Source organism: Trachemys scripta, chromosome 3 (assembly GCF_013100865.1).
Source record: "Trachemys scripta elegans isolate TJP31775 chromosome 3, CAS_Tse_1.0, whole genome shotgun sequence".
NCBI lineage: Eukaryota > Metazoa > Chordata > Testudines > Emydidae > Trachemys > Trachemys scripta.
In genome coordinates this window covers 150,089,313-150,106,948 of record NC_048300.1, presented here as the reverse complement: position 1 = coordinate 150,106,948, position 17,636 = coordinate 150,089,313, and the positions used below count along the sequence as shown (strand labels likewise).

The following is a 17,636-nucleotide window of genomic DNA, read 5'->3' as shown; positions in this document are numbered from 1 at the left end:
AAAGGTATTCAGCTCCTAACTCCTGTTAAAATAAATGGGAGTTTGGCATTTAAATATCTTTTGAAGATGTGGCCCTGAACACATTCCATATAAAATGAACAGCAATAGTGAAGTCCCTAGAACATTTCATGGAGTCTCTGGTGTAAACTTTGGACTTAACTATCTTGAGTAATTTTGTATCATCTGCAAATTTTGCCACCTCACTGTTTATCCTTTTTTCCACATCATTTATGAATATGTTGAACAGCACCAGTCCCAGTACAGATCCTGAGGCACGCTATTTATCTCACCATTCTGAAAACTAACCATTTATTCCTATCCTTCATTTCCTATCTTTTAACCAGTTACTGATCCATAAGAGAACCTACCCTCTTATCCCATGACTGCTTACTTTCTTTGGTGAGGGAACTTGTCAAAGGCTTTCTGAAAGTCCAAGAAAAGTATATCAACTGGATCACCCGTATCCATTTATGTTCACACCTCAAAAAAAAAATCTAATAGATTGGTGAGGCATGATTTACCCTTACAACAGCCAAGTTAACTCCTCCCCAACAAATGGTGTTTTTCTGTGTGTCTGATAATTCTGTTATTTACTATAGTTTCAACTAATTTGCCTGGTATTGAAGTTAGGCTTACTGGCCTGTAATTGCTGGGGTTGCCTCTACAGTATATATAAAAATGTAGAAAAAATCCAAAATATTTAATAAATGTCAATTGGTATTCTATTGTTTAACAGTGCAATTAATCATGATTTATTTTTTTATCATTAATTTTTTTGAGTTAATCGCGTTAGTTAACTCTGATTAATTTAGTTGTTACCACTCAAAAAAGAGATCTTGGAGTCATTGCGGATAGTTCTCTGAAAACACCCATTCAATGTGCTGTGGCAGTCAAAGAAGCTAACAGAATGTTAGGAACTATAAGGAAAGTGATGGATAATAAGACAAAAAATATAATACCTCTATATAAATCCATGGTACGCTCAAATCTAGAATACTGATTGCTGATCTGGTCATACCATCTCAAAAAAGGTATATTAGAATTGGAAAAGGTTCAGAGAACAGCAACAAAAATGATTATGGGGATGGAACAGCTTGTATATGAGGTGAGAGTAAAAAGACTGGGAATTTCCAGCTTGAAAGAGATGACTAAGGGGGGATACAATAGAGGTCTATAAAATCTTGATTGATGTGCAGAAAGTGAATAAGGAAATGTTATTTACTCCTTCACATAATTCAAGAACTAGGGGTCACCCAATGAAATTAATAGGCAGCAGGTTTAAAACAAACAAAAGGAAGTACTTGTTCACAGAGTGCATAGTCAACCTGTGGAACTCATTGTCGGGGATGTTGAAGGCCAAAACTATAACATGGTTTAAAAAATGAACTAGATAAGTTGATGGAGGATAGGTCCATCAATGGTTATTAGCCAGGATGGTCAACCCCAGGCTCTGTGTCGCCCTAGCCTCTGTTTGCCGGAAGCTGGGAGTGGACGACAGGGGATGGATCGCTTGATGGTTGTCTGTTTTGTTCATTCCCTCTGAAGCACCTGGCATTGGCCACTGTCAGAAAACAGGTTACAGGGCTAGTGAATCATTGGTCTGACCCAGTATGGCAGTTCTTATGTTCTTATTCAGTATCAAAAGTCTACTTCTACCTCAAATCTTTAAAGTGTCTTAGATTGATTTAGTTCTAATCCATACATTGCTTGTTTCTGCTATCAGATGTTTTACACCTTTTAATAAAAGTTTTGTTTTTTAAATATAATTTAAGAATGTAGGTTGGCATCCTAAAAGGTGTTGTCAGCAATCAGTGAAATCACTTTGTGGGAGTGAATCAGAGCAGCTGTTTGCACTTACCATAGTCGATGAATTAAGCAAATGGCCTAATCATAGAATCATAGAATATGAGGGTTGGAAGGGACCTCAGGAGGTCAGCTAGTCCAACCCCCTGCTCAAAGCAGGACCAATTCCCAACTACATCATCCCAGCCAGAGCTTTGTCAAGCCTGACCTTAAAAACCTCTAAGGAAGGAGATTCCACCACCTCCCTAGGTAACCCATTCCAGTGCTTCACCACCCTCCTAGTGAAAAAGTTTTTCCTAATATCCAACCTAAACCTCCCCAACTGCAACTTGAGACCATTACTCCTTGTTCTGTCATCTGGTACCACTGAGAACAGTCTACATCCATCCTCTTTGGAACCCCCTTTCAGGTAGTTGAAAGCAATTATCAAATCCCCCCTCATTCTTCTCTTCTGCAGACTAAACAATCCCAGTTCCCTCAGCCTCTCCTCATAAGTCATCTGTTCCAGCCCCCTAATCATTTTTGTTGCCCTCCGTTGGACTCTTTCCAATTTTTCCACATCCTTCTTGTAGTGTGGGGCCCAAAACTGGACACAGTACTCCAGATGAGGCCTCACCAATGTGGAATAGAGGGGAATGATCACGTCCCTTGATCTGCTGGCAATGCCCCTACTTATACAGCCCAAAATGCCGTTAGCCTTCTTGGCAACAAGGGCAAACTGTCGACTCATATCCAGCTTCTTATTCACTGTAACCCCTAAGTTCTTTTCTGCAGAACTGCTTCCTAGCCATTCGGTCCCTAGTATGATCATTTTACTTTATAAAGCACCTTCTGTGCATGCATATTCTGAACTTATAGGTACGAGATATCTATGCTATGCCACATATCAGTGATGTTTTAATATAATAAAGTCTGCTTAGTGTCATCATAAGCTTGCCACAGCATTTTTATCATTAGCCAGGATTTTCCAGTAGGCAATCTGATGTCCTCAGGCTAAAAATGAAATCATCAGGGAAGAGTTCATCCCCAGCCATCAGTTATTTACTACTTAAAAAAATAAAAAGAAATCAGTGCTCCATTGTGCATCATTATCACAGTGATATGATTTAATGGCAAATGGTACAGTATTGGGCACATTTAAAATATATTAATACAAAGTGGTTTGGTGCATAGCAAATATTTCCATTAAACAGGGTGCTCCATTATGCCAGTAAATTGTAATCTCATACTAATGACTCAGTGGGTAAAGATGTAAAACAGTTTCTATATTAATCTGTTTTTTGAACCCCATCCACTCTCTAGTTTGCTAGAAAAGAGTTCATTCCTATAAAATGTCTGTGAAGTCTTGGCCTGCATAAATGGTTTTTTTTTTTTTCTTCAGAGTTTGAGATTAATTGGATAAATCATCTGTGAGAGTTTGGAAAATTGTGGATTTTCACTTTTAAGATTACACCTCTACCCCGATATAACGCTGTCCTCGGGAACTAAAAAATCTTACCACGTTATAGGTGAAACTGCGTTATATCGAACTTGCTTTGATCTGCTGGAGCGCAGAGCCCCGCCCCGCCGGAGTGCTGCTTTACTGTGTTATATCCGAATTCGTGTTATATCGGGTCGCATTATATCGGGGTAGAGGTGTACTTTTTTTCATTTTCATGAAGAAACAAATAATGAAAGGTACAAAAAAGTGAACGATTTCCAGCTTGTATATGATTTCCAAATATCACATCCTTCATAGGATCTCCAGTAGAATTATGCAGTTTTACAACTCATCACAGCTGCAAGACCAGATAATATGACAGACACAAGACATTAGAGTGGGGGTTACAGTAATAAAATAAGAGAAAATGTATATGAATAGGGAGAGGAGGGAAGGGGAAAGTAGTAGAGCACTGGTTCCCAAACTTGTTCCGCTGCTTGTGCAGGGAAAGTCCCGGGCGGGCTGGGCTGGTTTGTTTACCGGCCGCGTCCGCAGATTCGGATGGTCGCGGCTCCCAGTGGCCGTAGTTCACTGCTCCAGGCCAATGAGAGCTACTGGAAGCGGCGTGGGCTGAGGGATGTGCTGAGCGCCACTTCCAGCATGAAGGTGTAGCTTACTTTGAAGCACCATTTATCCAAAAGGTACCCAAAAATGGGTACCAAATTTCTTCTAATTCATCTAATTGATCCTTACGGTGTTAAGCTATTCTTTCTTTGGCTGCTGATTCAGACAGGTCTGAATATGGGGGTTTTCACTCTTGAAATTCCTCCCCCTGCCCACACAATTCAAATGCCTCAGTGGAAAATGTTTAAACTTGTTTTAGTCATTAATTCTCATTGAGAGCTATCGCAGGAGACTGTTTGTTTTTTTAAACAGTTTTACAAGTTGTAGAGCACTTTATTTAATTTGCCTTCAATTGTAAACGGAACACCAGACTTTTAAATTCATGGATTAGTCATTACAACTTTTAGAAAAGTCATGGTTTCTTCATGGCTCCCCTTCCACAGCTGCCAAAGCTCCTCATGTCAGTTTATTCTGCTGGCATCTTCATCCCTTGTGCATTCTTTGGATGACTGCTCTTGGTTTCAGCTCCTTCTCTATCAGTGCCAATGGAATAGGCTGGCAATACCTGATCTGGTGTCTGAGCTACTATTTCCAAATAGTTCTGCCTAATAAGATGTGTTCCTTGTGATGGAGGCAAGAGAAAGGGGCTACAGCTGGATGTCCATCCCATTGGCTGCTTGAAGAGAATGGGTAGAAAACAATTCTTCCTAACTTCATGCCATTGTGCTTAATACATCAATCCTGTGAGCTGCCTCCTCCTCCTCCACCTCCCAGCAACAGCATGATATCAACTGGGTCTTTTCCGAGTTATCACAAAATGGATGCTGCTGTACTTCCTGACTGGTGGAATCTTCACTTCCCTGCTAGGGGGCAAGAGAAGTATAGCAAAGCTGCTATCCCAACATGCCACCCTCCGGGCTGTCTGTTATGTTACGCTTGTCTCAGTTTCTTCCTCTGTCCTTTGGCCTACTCCAGCCACCAGTGTCTCCTAGCTGTCCAGTCAGATCACCAGAGTCCTTCTCCTTCTGAACAAGGTCCTTTCCTGAAGTCCAGCAGCAGTGTGTCTAAAACCAAACATTCAGCTCACATGGGCTCAGCTGGCAGACATTTCATCATGGGTGTGCCTGTGGTGCTCTAGTATCAGGGAGTAGCCGTGTTAGTCTGTATCTACAAAACAACAAGGAGTCTGGTGGCACCTTAAAGACTAACAGATTTATTTGGGCATAAGCTTTCGTGGGTAAAAACCTCATTTCTGCGGATGCATCTGTTAGTTTTTAAGGTGCCACCAGACTCCTTGTTGTTATTGTGGTACTCTAGACGGTTCTTCTCTGCCTCAATCAACCCATGATCTAGGGGCTGGCGCACTCCTCCCCTTACTGAGGGATCCAGGCAGGCTCTAGCTTTCTTGGATGGCTCACAGGTCATCTTTTGAAGCAGATATTTATGAAGTCATTGGGAGGTGAACTATCTCCAATTCAACAGGTTAAGCATTAATATTTGGAGGATTTTCTTGCCATGCTGAATTAGGAGGAGAATATCACCAGACAGACATTTAAATTGTTTTATTTAACTAAAACAACAACATTATATATTCTGGATTTTTTTCTTCAACAGCAAACATATATTTTAACAAAACAAGCATATAAATTTTTGAATTTAGTTAAACATTCAAATTTTTTAAAATCGGGTTTGTTTTTGTTAAAATTGTTTTAAACTAAAATAGTTAACTTCTTTAAGGGAGGGGGAGTGTAATGGGAGGCACTCACCTTTTGAGCAGCTCCTGCCATGCCTGTGTACTGCAGTCCTTTTCCCACTCTTGGCACCCCCTGAAGGTTGTTGATCTTGCTCAGTGGGTCTTCAGTGGCTCGGCCATTAGCCTGGTCACACAGTCAAAATGAACCCCTTCCAGGGTATCAAAGAGTCCAACAGAACTGTCTATCTACCCTCACCAGGGTTTTAAGCTCCTGCTCTGGGCCTTTACATTTAGCCCTTCTCTTGAGCCTCGGGGTTTACACCACCTCACTAGTGGGAGACCCCAGGACCACCCACTACTCCAGGTTCCAACCCAGGGACACTATAAACAGAATCCACATACTGCTCACTTAAATTTGTTGCTGCTACTTGCTTCCCTGGGCCTCTGCCCACCTGGCCCCTTTATTTTCATCCCTTATCCCAGGGTTAAATTTCTCAGGGCTTCTCTCCCCCAACTTAAGCATCTGCAGCCAGAACCAAACTCTGATTATCCCTTGAGCTCCACCCTTCCTTAGCCTTCTGGTTCCAGCCAGGAACTGACCTGCACTGATCCTCAGCTCTTTTATTTGAACCTATTGCACTCTGTTTGGCTACTTCCATGAGACCTCTCTAGACAGGCCTGGAGGAGCCACTTTCACTGCTCTCTTCTTGGGGCGGGGTGTAGTAGGACTGTGGGGCCTCCAGCAGGGGCCAACAGTGGCCCAGTACCCCAGGTCACAGAGTGGATATGGTTGTTGGACATGTTTATTGAGCGAGGCCTGCCTTTATTATGTATATACATAGATGCTTACGAGGGTGGGGGAGGCAGGAATGGAACATGGTTGAAATGACCTTGATGTTTCTTTTTCATGTTCTCTGGGGGAGCAATTCTCGATCGTCTAATGAGACGGGGTTATAAGTTTTACCTGCCCATTCCTTTATTTTAAATAATTTGGGTATTAGAGAGAGAGAGTCACATGGCCTCTTAAGTGGTGTCTGCTGGGAGGCCAGAGTTCTGAATCACGTGTTTTTTTTTAAAAGCCTATTTTAAACCCTGAGTTGTGCCTGAAATTTCAGCTCCATTAGAACTGTGCTAGAAGAGTTTATAAGCTCTGTGAGCCTCATGGGCTATGTACCAGAGGGGTAGCCGTGTTAGTCTGTATCAGCAAAAACAACGAGGAGTCTTTGTGGCACCTTAGAGACTAACAAATTTATTTAGGCATAAGCTTTCGTGGGCTACTCAGATGCCATGTAGAATTTTAGCAAAATATAAGACACAGGGCTCAGTTGGGTTACAATTTTCAAAGTTTAAGCCAGCAAAGCTCATAGCGCCTGTTATTTCTTGTATATCATTCTGCCATGCAGGATTCAATGCTGTAAATCATCTGAGAACCACATGTGAGGCTTCTCTGAAATTATATACGCCAACAGCATAGCTTGGCCTATAGAGTTTGTGAAAGCTTCACTGAAGTTACAAGCAAAAATTATTTTAGACTTTTTTTTTTAAATTATGTAGCAAAGGGAAGTTTTTCTTCTTTAATAAAAGCTAAAGAAATTCCTAGACCAAAAACTTAAATGAACAATTACGGTTGAGAATATATTAGTTAAAACAGGGTAAATAGAAAATAACTTAAAAGTCCTAAATGGTAGAAACTCAGGAAATTTGCAGTTTAGGTTGCAACACTAACCTCATTTTTGCCCTTGTATTTCAGTCACCTCCACATTTACATCAGAGATCTTCTCCTTCACCATGTGTGAGACATCTTTTTTTCATCCACTTTTCCATTATGGACCAGAGACTACAATATATTACAATCCTGTATGCAAGCCAGAGATTTATCTTCTGTATGCACCATACCAGAATGTATTGGAGAGTGCAGTCTACCTCATCCACACTCCTCAACCCACTTTACATATCTATTCATTATCTGTGTAGGATTAGAAAGTGCCAACTGTTTCATAATACATACACACAAGGGCACTGAATTCTGGCTCCACAGGCAACCTTAATTCTGGCATTTCCTAACTTTGGAGTGCTTGACTTTGCAAAGTTAACATTTTTTAACATAGTTCTTGTGTGTAATTTTCTCAGTTTTAAAAAAGCAAACTGAAAAGACAGTATTTCTGTCATGTGACATTGACTCACATAGCTCATCAGCAGGGTTGGAACCTTTATGATCCACTGCAGAGACTTGAGCTAATGGAGTAACTGATTGTAGTAGTAGATTATCTTCTGTGTGGATCCGCTCTAAGACAGAATGGAACACTTTGCCAGCAGGTTTCATAGATATTTGTTGATAGGAGAAGAACGATGAGACTTAGGAATCTTAAATTCCATTCCAGGCTTTGGAAGGAAGGGTGTTCTAGTGAGCACACTCTTCTGCCCATTCCCCCCTCAACCTGTCACTGCCCCAGTCCTGTCTCTACATCATCACTGCGCTCCTCCCATTGTTCTGTTCTTCTCACTTATCAGTCCCAATCTTCGTCCATTAAATTCTAGTCTCATCCCTCCGGACTCCCTCTGCCAATCCTTCTTTCTTCCCCATCCCTAAACTCACAATCTCCTTACCCAGCTATTCTTAGCCCTTCCCTATCCCCAGCTCCTTGTTCCCAGTCTCCTTGCCCAGTCAGTCCCAGTTCTCTCCATTTATAACCAGTCTTTCTAGTCCTTCCTGGCCTCCAGTCGCCCATCTCCCTGCTAGCTCCCAATTCTAGTGTTCTTCCATGAATTTCTCATCCAAGCGCAGTGTCCTCACCTTCCCTGCTCCTTGTCCTAGCCTCTTTGCCCATCCACACCCTGGTTCCTGATCAGATCTGTTTCCCCTCCTCTGCACACACCCTCCTTTCCCAGTCCGCTGTTTAGACAGTCCCCATCTCCACCCCCTGGCTCACAGTCCCACTCTGTGCCTCCCTGTCATTCTTCAGTCTCAGTCTTCACTCCCTGCTAGCCTCTAGTCCCAGTCTCCACCACCCAGGCTCTTTTCCAGATCTGTTCCTCCAGCCATCCTTTGCAACACACTAGGTTTGGCTTTTCCCTTTGTCATTTGAGTCAGACTATTTCCTCCTCTATTCTGCCTGCCTGCTAGACAGGGAATCATTGACAGCACAGGAGATACAGGCTCCGTACTCGAAGTTCAACCTTAATAATAGGTAATGCTGCCAATCCCATCTATAATGGTGTAAGACTTTACAGTAAGGGAAAACCGAGAAGTAGAAAAGTGTACAAAACATTTTTTTTTAAAGTTAACTCAATGTTTTTCAAACTTTAAATGAATTTTCATTTCAGTGTTCAGACTGAATTTTGGGCAAAGTTTTTAGTTGGTTCATTTATCTGAACTGGTTGTAACCATTCCCTGTCCATGTCATTAATGATTCTTAAATTACATAAATAGTTTCCCCTAAGTTGTTTTCATATGACATTATATGATGCAACTTGATGCCTAATGCAACATGAAACCACACAATTAATCATAATGTGATTTGAGGAAGATGGATTAGGGAAAATTATTTCAGGTAACAGACAGCTGATCTTAACTTTTATTTTAATAAGCATTCAAAGTACCCACCCTAGGCACAGGCTGGTAGATGGCTCCTATTAGTTGCTATCCTCTTTTTTTGTTTATACTACTCAGTTATGCTTCAGATATCTCCTTTTTTGTCTAAACTTTTTTCTACCTAGTAAATGTTATGGCTAATGTGCAAGCATTGGCAATAAGAGCAAGTGAGATTATTAGCTTTGGTCATCTGACCTTTTTCTCATTAACAGTGAGTCTCAGTTTGAATCCCCTCAGCAAACACAAAAAGGGTAGGCTTCAGAGTAGCAACCGTTAGTCTGTATTCGCAAAAAGAACAGGAGAACTTGTGGCACCTTCGAGACTAACAAATTTATTTGAGCATAAGCGTTCATGGGCTATAGCCTACTTCATCGGATGCATAGAATGGAACATATAATAAGGAGATAGATATAGATATATATAGATATAGATATACACACACACACACACACACAGAGAAAAGAGTAAGACTTCAGAGTCTCAGTCAATGTTAAATACCTCATCCACCACCATAGGAAAGCAGTTAAAGCTGACTCTGAGCTCTGGTCACCAAATTATTTGTAACATGACAGCTGATGGGATATGTCAGCTGGAAAAGAAATGTCTTGACATAAACTCCAAGCATCTCTCACTTCACTCTCAGGAAATGTAACTCAGATCATCTTTCTCTTCCTGGAAGATATTCAGCAAGTCAGAGGCTCCATTGATACTTGTAAATACGGAAGTTCATCATAAACTCTAACACACTCTCATTCACTGTGGAAGAATTAGAGTTCGTAAGATTTAAAAATAGCAGCTTCTTGTCCATCAGTGCTTTTTAAAGCAAAAACCAAAAGGTAAATAAAAGATTGCCTTACTAAATTTGATATGGGTAACTCTTACTTCTGCTTCACAAAAATAGCCCTGAATACTGGCTATAGCATAATGATTACACACTTTAATTCATTCACACTTCTCTCTTCAAGCACAGTAGAGATTAAAAAACCCAAGAGATTTGAGTTTCAGACACTTTCAGAACTCATATTTTGAAAACCCCCAAACTTATACTTCATCATCCCACATCCCAGTGTGCTCCAGTATAAGGTTCATGCAAAAAAAAAAAAATGTGTAAAAGGCATAATATGTAGCCAAGAGTTGGTGGAGACACTCATTGCTCCCAGCTCCTTAAAAAGCATAGCAATGGTTATTGAACTGCTGCAAAAGGCCATGACAAAAACTTCCTGCAAATAGAGTTAAAGGCAGAAATTGATTGCACAAACTGTTGTTGTCCAGAGGTGCTATGATTGCATGTTCATGGTTATTGTCCTTTTTTAAAAAGGGCTCCAGAGGTGATCTTGGCAATTGCAGGCAGGTAAGCCTAACTTCAGTACCAGGCAAATGGTTGAAACTATAGTTTAAAAAAAACAGAATTATCAGATACATACACAAAATATGTTAGAAAAGAGACGACATGGCTTTGGTAAGGCATGATTTCCCTTTACAAATCTATTACAATTCATTGAGGGTGTACACAAGCCTGTGGACAAGGGTGATCCAGTCAACATAGCATACTTGGACTTTCCTAAAGCCTTTGACAAGGTCCTTGTAAGGATGTCACCTTTTGAGCTCCTCCTAGCCGCTGGGGGTGGTACTGCAGTCCTCTTTTCACCCCTGACACCACCTGCAGGCTGCTAGCTGATCTTGGTGGATCTTGTGTGGCTTGGCCTTCCGACAAAGTCCAAATGAATCCCTTCCAGGATAGTAAAGTGTCCAATAAATGAACAGTCCCATTGCCCTTACTGGGGTCTTCAGCCCTGGCTCTGGGCCCTTTAAATTCAAGCCTTTGTTCAGGCTCCCACATAAGCCCTGTCTCCTCCTTGGGGCTAGTGCTACTAAGGCTGGTAGGGAAACATGTGCCTGCCCACTACTCCGGGTTCCAACCTAGAGACCCTATATACAGCAGCTATGCACTGGTCGATTTTAATTCGTTGCTGCATCTTCCCTGGGCCTCCTCCTACCTGGCCCCTTTTAGCTTCACCCTTAACTCATGGTTAAGATTCTTAGGTCCACTCTCTCCCTGCAAACCCAGTTTAAGCAAATACAGCCAGAAACAAACTCTGGTTATCCCTCACCCTTCTTACCCCTCTGGTCCCAGCCAAGAACTGACCTGCTAAATCCCTGCAGTGCCTTTTATCTGAGCCTAATGGGCTCTGATTGGCTGCTTCTGTGAGATCTCACTAGGTAGGCCTGGAGAACCCATCTTCACTGTTCCTTTCCTGGGGCTGGGTGTAGTAAGACCTTGGGGCCTATTTTAGAGATCCACAAAGGCCAGGTACACTCATCAGAGTTGCTCACCAAAGGCCGTTAAGCAAACTAAGCAGTCATGGGATAAGAGGGAAGTCCTCTAATGGATCAGAAAACAAAGGGTGGGATAAATGGTCAGGTCAGTAAAGCAAGGTCCCCCAAAGATCTGTACTGGGAGCTATGCTGTTTAACATACTGATAAATTATCGGCAAAACGGGTGAACAGTGAGGTGGCAAAATTTGCAGATGATGCCATACAAAATTACTTGAGACAGTTAAGTCCAAAGCTGACTGGAAAGAGTTGCAAAGGGATATCCCTGAACTGGATGACTGGGAAACACAACGGCAGATGAAATTCAGTGTTGAGAAGTGCAAAGTAATACACATTTGAAAAAATAATCCTAACTATACATACAAAATGACAGTCTAAATTTAGCTGTATCTGCTCAAGAAAGAGATCCTGGAGTCACTGTGGACAGTTCTCTGAAAACAGTTGCTCAATGTGCATCAGCAATCACAAGAGCTAACAGAATATTAGGAACTATTAGGAAAGGGATAGATAAAACAGAAAAATCATATTGCCACTATATAAGTGCATGGTATGCCCACTTCTTGAATACTTCATTTAGTTCTGGTTGCCCCATCTCAAAATAGATGTATTAGAATTGGAAAAGGTACAGAAAGGGGCAACAAAAATGACTAGGGGGATGGAACAGTTTCCATATGAGAACAGATTAAAAAGATTGGGACTGTTCAACTTAGAAAAGAGACGGCAGGGCGGGGGACTATGTGGAGATAGTAAATAGGGAGATGATATTTACTCCTTCACATAACACAAGGACTAGGGGTCACCCAATTGAATTAATAGGAAGCAGGTTAAAACAAAAGGAAGTACTTGTTCACAAATCACATAGTCAACCTGTGGAACTCATTGCCAGGGGATTTTGTGAAGCAAAAAGTATAACTGGGTTCAAAAAAGAATTAGAAAAGTTCATGGAGGATAGGTCCATCTGTGGCTACTAGCCAAGATGGTCAGGAATATAACCCCATGTTCTGGATGTCTCTAAGTCCCCAACTTCCAGAAGCTGGATTTGGACACCAGGGAGTGGATCGTGCAAAATTGCCCTATGCTGTTCATTCCCTCTGAAGCGTCTGGCACTGGCCACTATTAGAAGACATGATGCTGGGCTAGATGGACCATTGGTCTGACCTCATACAGCCATTTGTATGTTCTTGTGTATGTGAATGTGTGTTCTTTGGCATACCCTACAGCACTCTGATGTCACAGGGAGGAAACTCTAGGAGTTTGTGAGCAGGCTGGAGACACATGGCTGATACTGCAACCTATGTTATAGTTCGAAATAGGTTTTATACCTTTGTGCGGTTCAGGGAGTGTAGAGTGCAGACTTTTTTTCATCTGAGACTGTCTTTTTTTCCTCTGGCCACACTTTCTTTCTTTGCGCTGCTCACATATTGGGTGATACTGCATCATGCCATCATCACTGCACTATGTAAGGCACAGTGTAGTGCTACATTAATCTTGGTGTAACTTGCCTCTTTTTCACTAATGTGCAGTGCTGTGTACTTCCTTTACTATTGCAAATAATGGATAGCTCATTGTATTGTCATGGGCAATTCCTTTTACATGCTCACACTGATAGGAGCGCCTAAATTGAACACTATATTAAGCTTTCAAAGAGATTCTAAATTCCAGATCTAATGTTCTGTAAGATTCTAAATTAGAATTTTTGTTTTTCCCATATTAACATTATGGTGTTCTCTGATTTAGGGTATGTGTCTTTCTATGAGCTCTTTTGTGTATTAGAACACATCTCTCCATAATACACCCTAATTTTGGTTCTGATCAAAGATTATATAATTTCAATCTTTTTGTCTTAGTATAACACTTTTACTAATCAGTTCTGTCTAGGCACTCTTTAAACCGGTTAGCTGCTTTTATTCTATTATGTATAGTTAGAGCCATTCAAGCAATAGAACATAAGCAAAACCCAGTCATTCTTGAGGATGCCAATTTTCCAGGGCTCCATTCCCTAGATGCCTACATTATGGAATTCACCATTGAATAGGAAGCACATCTTGTAAGGCATCCATTAATTATTTTCCATTAATTGGTCACCAGGGAATGTTCATTTACTTGTGCTGTTGACATTCTTCTTTCCCTCAGAGACTAAACGCATGCCTTCTACGTGCCTTTTGTTAAATTAGGTCTTTGGAATACAGTAGCTATGCTAGCATAATGCAATTGGGATAACTGTAGAGTATAGTTTTACACTGGTCTCTTTTCCAAAGAAGTGAAGAGCATGAAGAGAGAGTAGTAGTTGTTGCTTTTGGTTTTTAAATGTGATAAATCAGTGAATCAACTACTTCATTTATTTAGGGCTATTGACTCACCAGTCCGTTGTGTGTCTGATCCTTCTAGTGTGAATCCCATTTATAAATTTGAAATTCTTCAACATTTCCAGCATTACCAGAAAATGAGCATAATTAATAGATTCTGGGATAAATTAATCCCTGGTCTAACTCCATTTAAATCAATGGAGTTACACTAGGAATTAATTTGAGTCTGTGTGCTTTTTTTAGTTTACTCTGAAATGCTCTCTTCCATTGTCACTTTTTCAGCTCAGTGACAAGGGAAGCAAGAATAAGCCCATTACATCTGAACTTTTATTCTGTTTCCCAAACTATTTGATAAACAGTGAGGAAAGAGGGATGTGTGTTGTGTTTTTTTTGTTTTTTTTTTTTTTTTTTGTGTGATGCACACTGCACGGACAATCACAACTCTCCTTTATAGTATATCTGAGGTAAACTTTCAAAATTTCAAAAGACAATTAAATGTTGTTAATTTAGGCAGCATCACAAGTGTCCTTGGTGCTTAATGGGGCCAACTGAGAGAATCACTGAACTGTACTTTCTTAAGGTTACATTTCACTGTAAAACAGGACTGGTCCTGCCTCTTAAAAATAATGTACTGCTCATCTAAGGAGGCTCTTGTGTATTGTTTAGACTTGCAAGTACATGAAAAATCTTGCTCTCATGACCTGGGGTACCAATTCACTTCTTTCTGAATGGGAACATGCAAATAATTGATATGTAGGTTCAGAATCCCAAACTTTTTAGAAACTATGCCCCTTTCTCTTGATCTGTTCCTTCCCTAATTCACCTTTGGGAAAACAAGAGTATTCCAGCATAACTACCTTCATGAGTGAAGGCTACAATAAGCACGCAAAGCAATACATTATTGTACTTTTTAAATCTCACTTCAGAATCAAGACCTGAAAAAGCCCTATTTTTTAAAAATTGTTTATCTATTTCACATAAAAAGGCAAAAAGATACCTGTGCAAAGACTATCGGTAGCCAGGCAGATTATTAAAATCAGTCCATAAAAACTACAAAAACAAGAGCAAAAGTCCTGATCTGCAGGGCTGTAAGGCCTCCCCCCTGCCCCCCCCCAACAACAAAACAACCAGTAATCGATAACATAAAAAAACCCTTCACATCTCAGAACCCACATAAATGCTTAATCTAAAACAGACTGCAGAATATCACAAGTGGATCACACTATATGCTTTCACATCTTATCTTGATCTTCCACCTGCTCCCATTGCTTTTCTCAAAACAAATACCTCTTTAGACTCTTATATGATCATCCTTAAGACTCCTCACAGATCATTCACTGAATCTTTAATTTCTCTATGGAGCTATTTGTTTATCTAAATCACTCACTTTTAAGACGAACCTTGCAGGATTTCATTGAGCATTTACATGTGTAATTGCTGCACTGCAAACTCTGAAATATTTAGGCATTCTTGTTCTTGTCCCAGAATAAGTGACTTTATGAATTGATGGCAAAACTTCTATGTACTTTTCCTCAAGTGGTAAGAGGTAAAGTGTTTTATGTATATATTAATTTATTTTCCTACCCGATCTGCAGATAAATAAATTATAATGCAATATTCATTAATGTTGGAGGTTGTCTCTTGTTTTTCTATTAGATTCGGAGGTCATATTGACATCTTTGGGATTACAAAAGCTGTAAATGAGTATGTAATTGTATTAACATCTACAGTGATACAAAATTAAACCATTTACATTGAATGGTCATTGGGAGGGCGAAAGGGGACATTTTTCTGCTTTATCAAATTATCAGGGTTCACACATTCTGATGAGGGGAGTGTCTGTTTCTGGATGAGCTGTAAATCCAGGTGGACACCATGTATTTTTTTCATTAGACAAATATTGTTCCCTGAGTAATGAAACATAGAATAGCATACTACAAGATGTCAGTGCAGTTTTGTTATATATGTATCTGTTGTTTACATCTGTCTCACCTGTTCAAAACATTTCTTCAGTGCTGGAAAATCAATTGTGTTTGCAGCATAGTATCTTTCAGTTTCAAAATTCAAAGGCTTAGTTATTGCAACCTTTGACCTCAGTAGGGTTTCATGAGTGTAAATGAAGTCATGATTTGATACTGTGTGTTGAACGTATGTCTGCTTTATCCTTAGTTCCCTTCCCCCACCTTCCTTTCATATATCAGAATAAAAAGAATCTTTTCTTTCCCCCTGCACCCATAGGCAAGTATTTCCAAATGGGCTTCCTGAAGAATATTCTTTAATAGCCACATTCCGTGTGAGACGAAACACCAGAAAGGAACGGTGGCATATATGGCAAATTTTAAATCAGTCTGACACCCCACAGGTAAGAATATATTTTATTTTTCACATAGTTTTCTTTTTTGTTGGAGGAGGATAGATATAGGTTAGTGGGTCTTTCGCCTCTGGATTCAGATCTAATTTACATAAGACAAATCTGCTGTTCAAAATAGCTTGGTGGTCATTATTCAAATACAGAAATACAGAAGTTCAGTAAAATTTCTCCAGTAATACTGGAATGGTACTAGGTGTGTTGAAATGTAGGATGGATGGACACTGAAAAAGTTACATGAAAGAATATTTCATGATTCCTGCCTAATCTAGGCTATTAGGTTGCTCACTTATTTTTCTTCCTGGTTTATGTACAGAACATGTTTGCTTGTAATTCTGACTTATACTAAATTGTTTTTTTCCCCAGGTGTCTGTCATAGTTGATGGTTCAAAAAAAGTTGTGGAATATATAGCCAAATCCGCTCCGGGAAACGTGCTACACCACACCTTTAAAAATCGGGAAATTTATCCTCTCTTTGATCGGCAGTGGCATAAGCTTGCCGTTAGTATACAGTCAAGGATCGTTTCCCTCTATGTGGATTGTAACTTAATTGAGAGATGGCAGACTGATCTAAAGGACTCCATTGACTTTCAAGGAAGGACTTTCATTGCTGCTCGAGCTGCAGATGACAAGCCTGTAGATGTGAGTTGTACCAGTGAGATGATTTTTAAAGCAAAATAGGCTAATATGCAAATCATGTTTTAAACATACTTGTAACAGCATACTAAAGAAAGATGAAAACAAAACAAAATGCAAAAAAATTAATACCCGTTGGGTGTTTTACTCCAGTCCACTGGTCGAATTTTTAGTTATTCTCTTCTAAACAAAGTATCAGCTCCTGCAATCTCTATTCAGGCAAAACTCTCCATTGTTCTAAATGGGCATTATTGTCTGAATAAGGACTACAGAGGGCTCCTGTTTTCAATATTATTTACGTTTCTTTATCTATCCAATAAGTCATTTTGACTTATTACTACTGTACCATTTAGGGCTCATTTTATAGTAATGGTTTTGTTTTCAATTTTCATATTATTTAATTTGTCATCGAAAGGGAAAGAATGTATAACATGTTTACCAACTCCAAGTATTTTCATGGGAATGATAAATCCTCACCTACCCAAACATGGTAGATGTATGAGTCTAAAAACAGTATGATTCATGCAATTACAGTCAGGGGAACATCATAAGATTTATTATTATTATCTTTAAATAAAATGGTGTAGTAAGAACTCTGCTGCAGTGCCAAGGCAACAGAATTTCCCTATCCAGTGATAATGGGGCCTTTATTTATCTGCTATCTGAGTCACCAAAGCAACCCTTACATATTATAATCTATGTTCTATTCCAGAGATTTTCCCTCTTATACTTCCTTGTGCAAAAACTCGGAGGAAGTAATTTGTAGTTGTGAGAAATGTTAGTTAGTTTTAATATTTAGTACACATCTGCCTATGAGGTTTTAAGCCTGCTGTGTGGGGGTTAGAGTGATGACATGAAC

At 40.0% G+C, this 17,636-nt stretch overlaps 1 protein-coding gene across 1 annotated transcript in view; it reads left to right on the top strand.

Annotated features, from left to right (window-relative positions):
- The window catches only part of COL19A1 (collagen type XIX alpha 1 chain), a 311,359-nt gene that overhangs the window by 27,797 nt on the left and 265,926 nt on the right, over positions 1 to 17,636 (top strand). The window contains exons 5-6 of the mRNA XM_034766226.1: positions 16,012 to 16,135; positions 16,508 to 16,783. Of these exons, the coding sequence (XP_034622117.1) occupies positions 16,012 to 16,135; positions 16,508 to 16,783 (400 nt within the window). The remainder of the gene's footprint in view (positions 1 to 16,011; positions 16,136 to 16,507; positions 16,784 to 17,636) is intronic.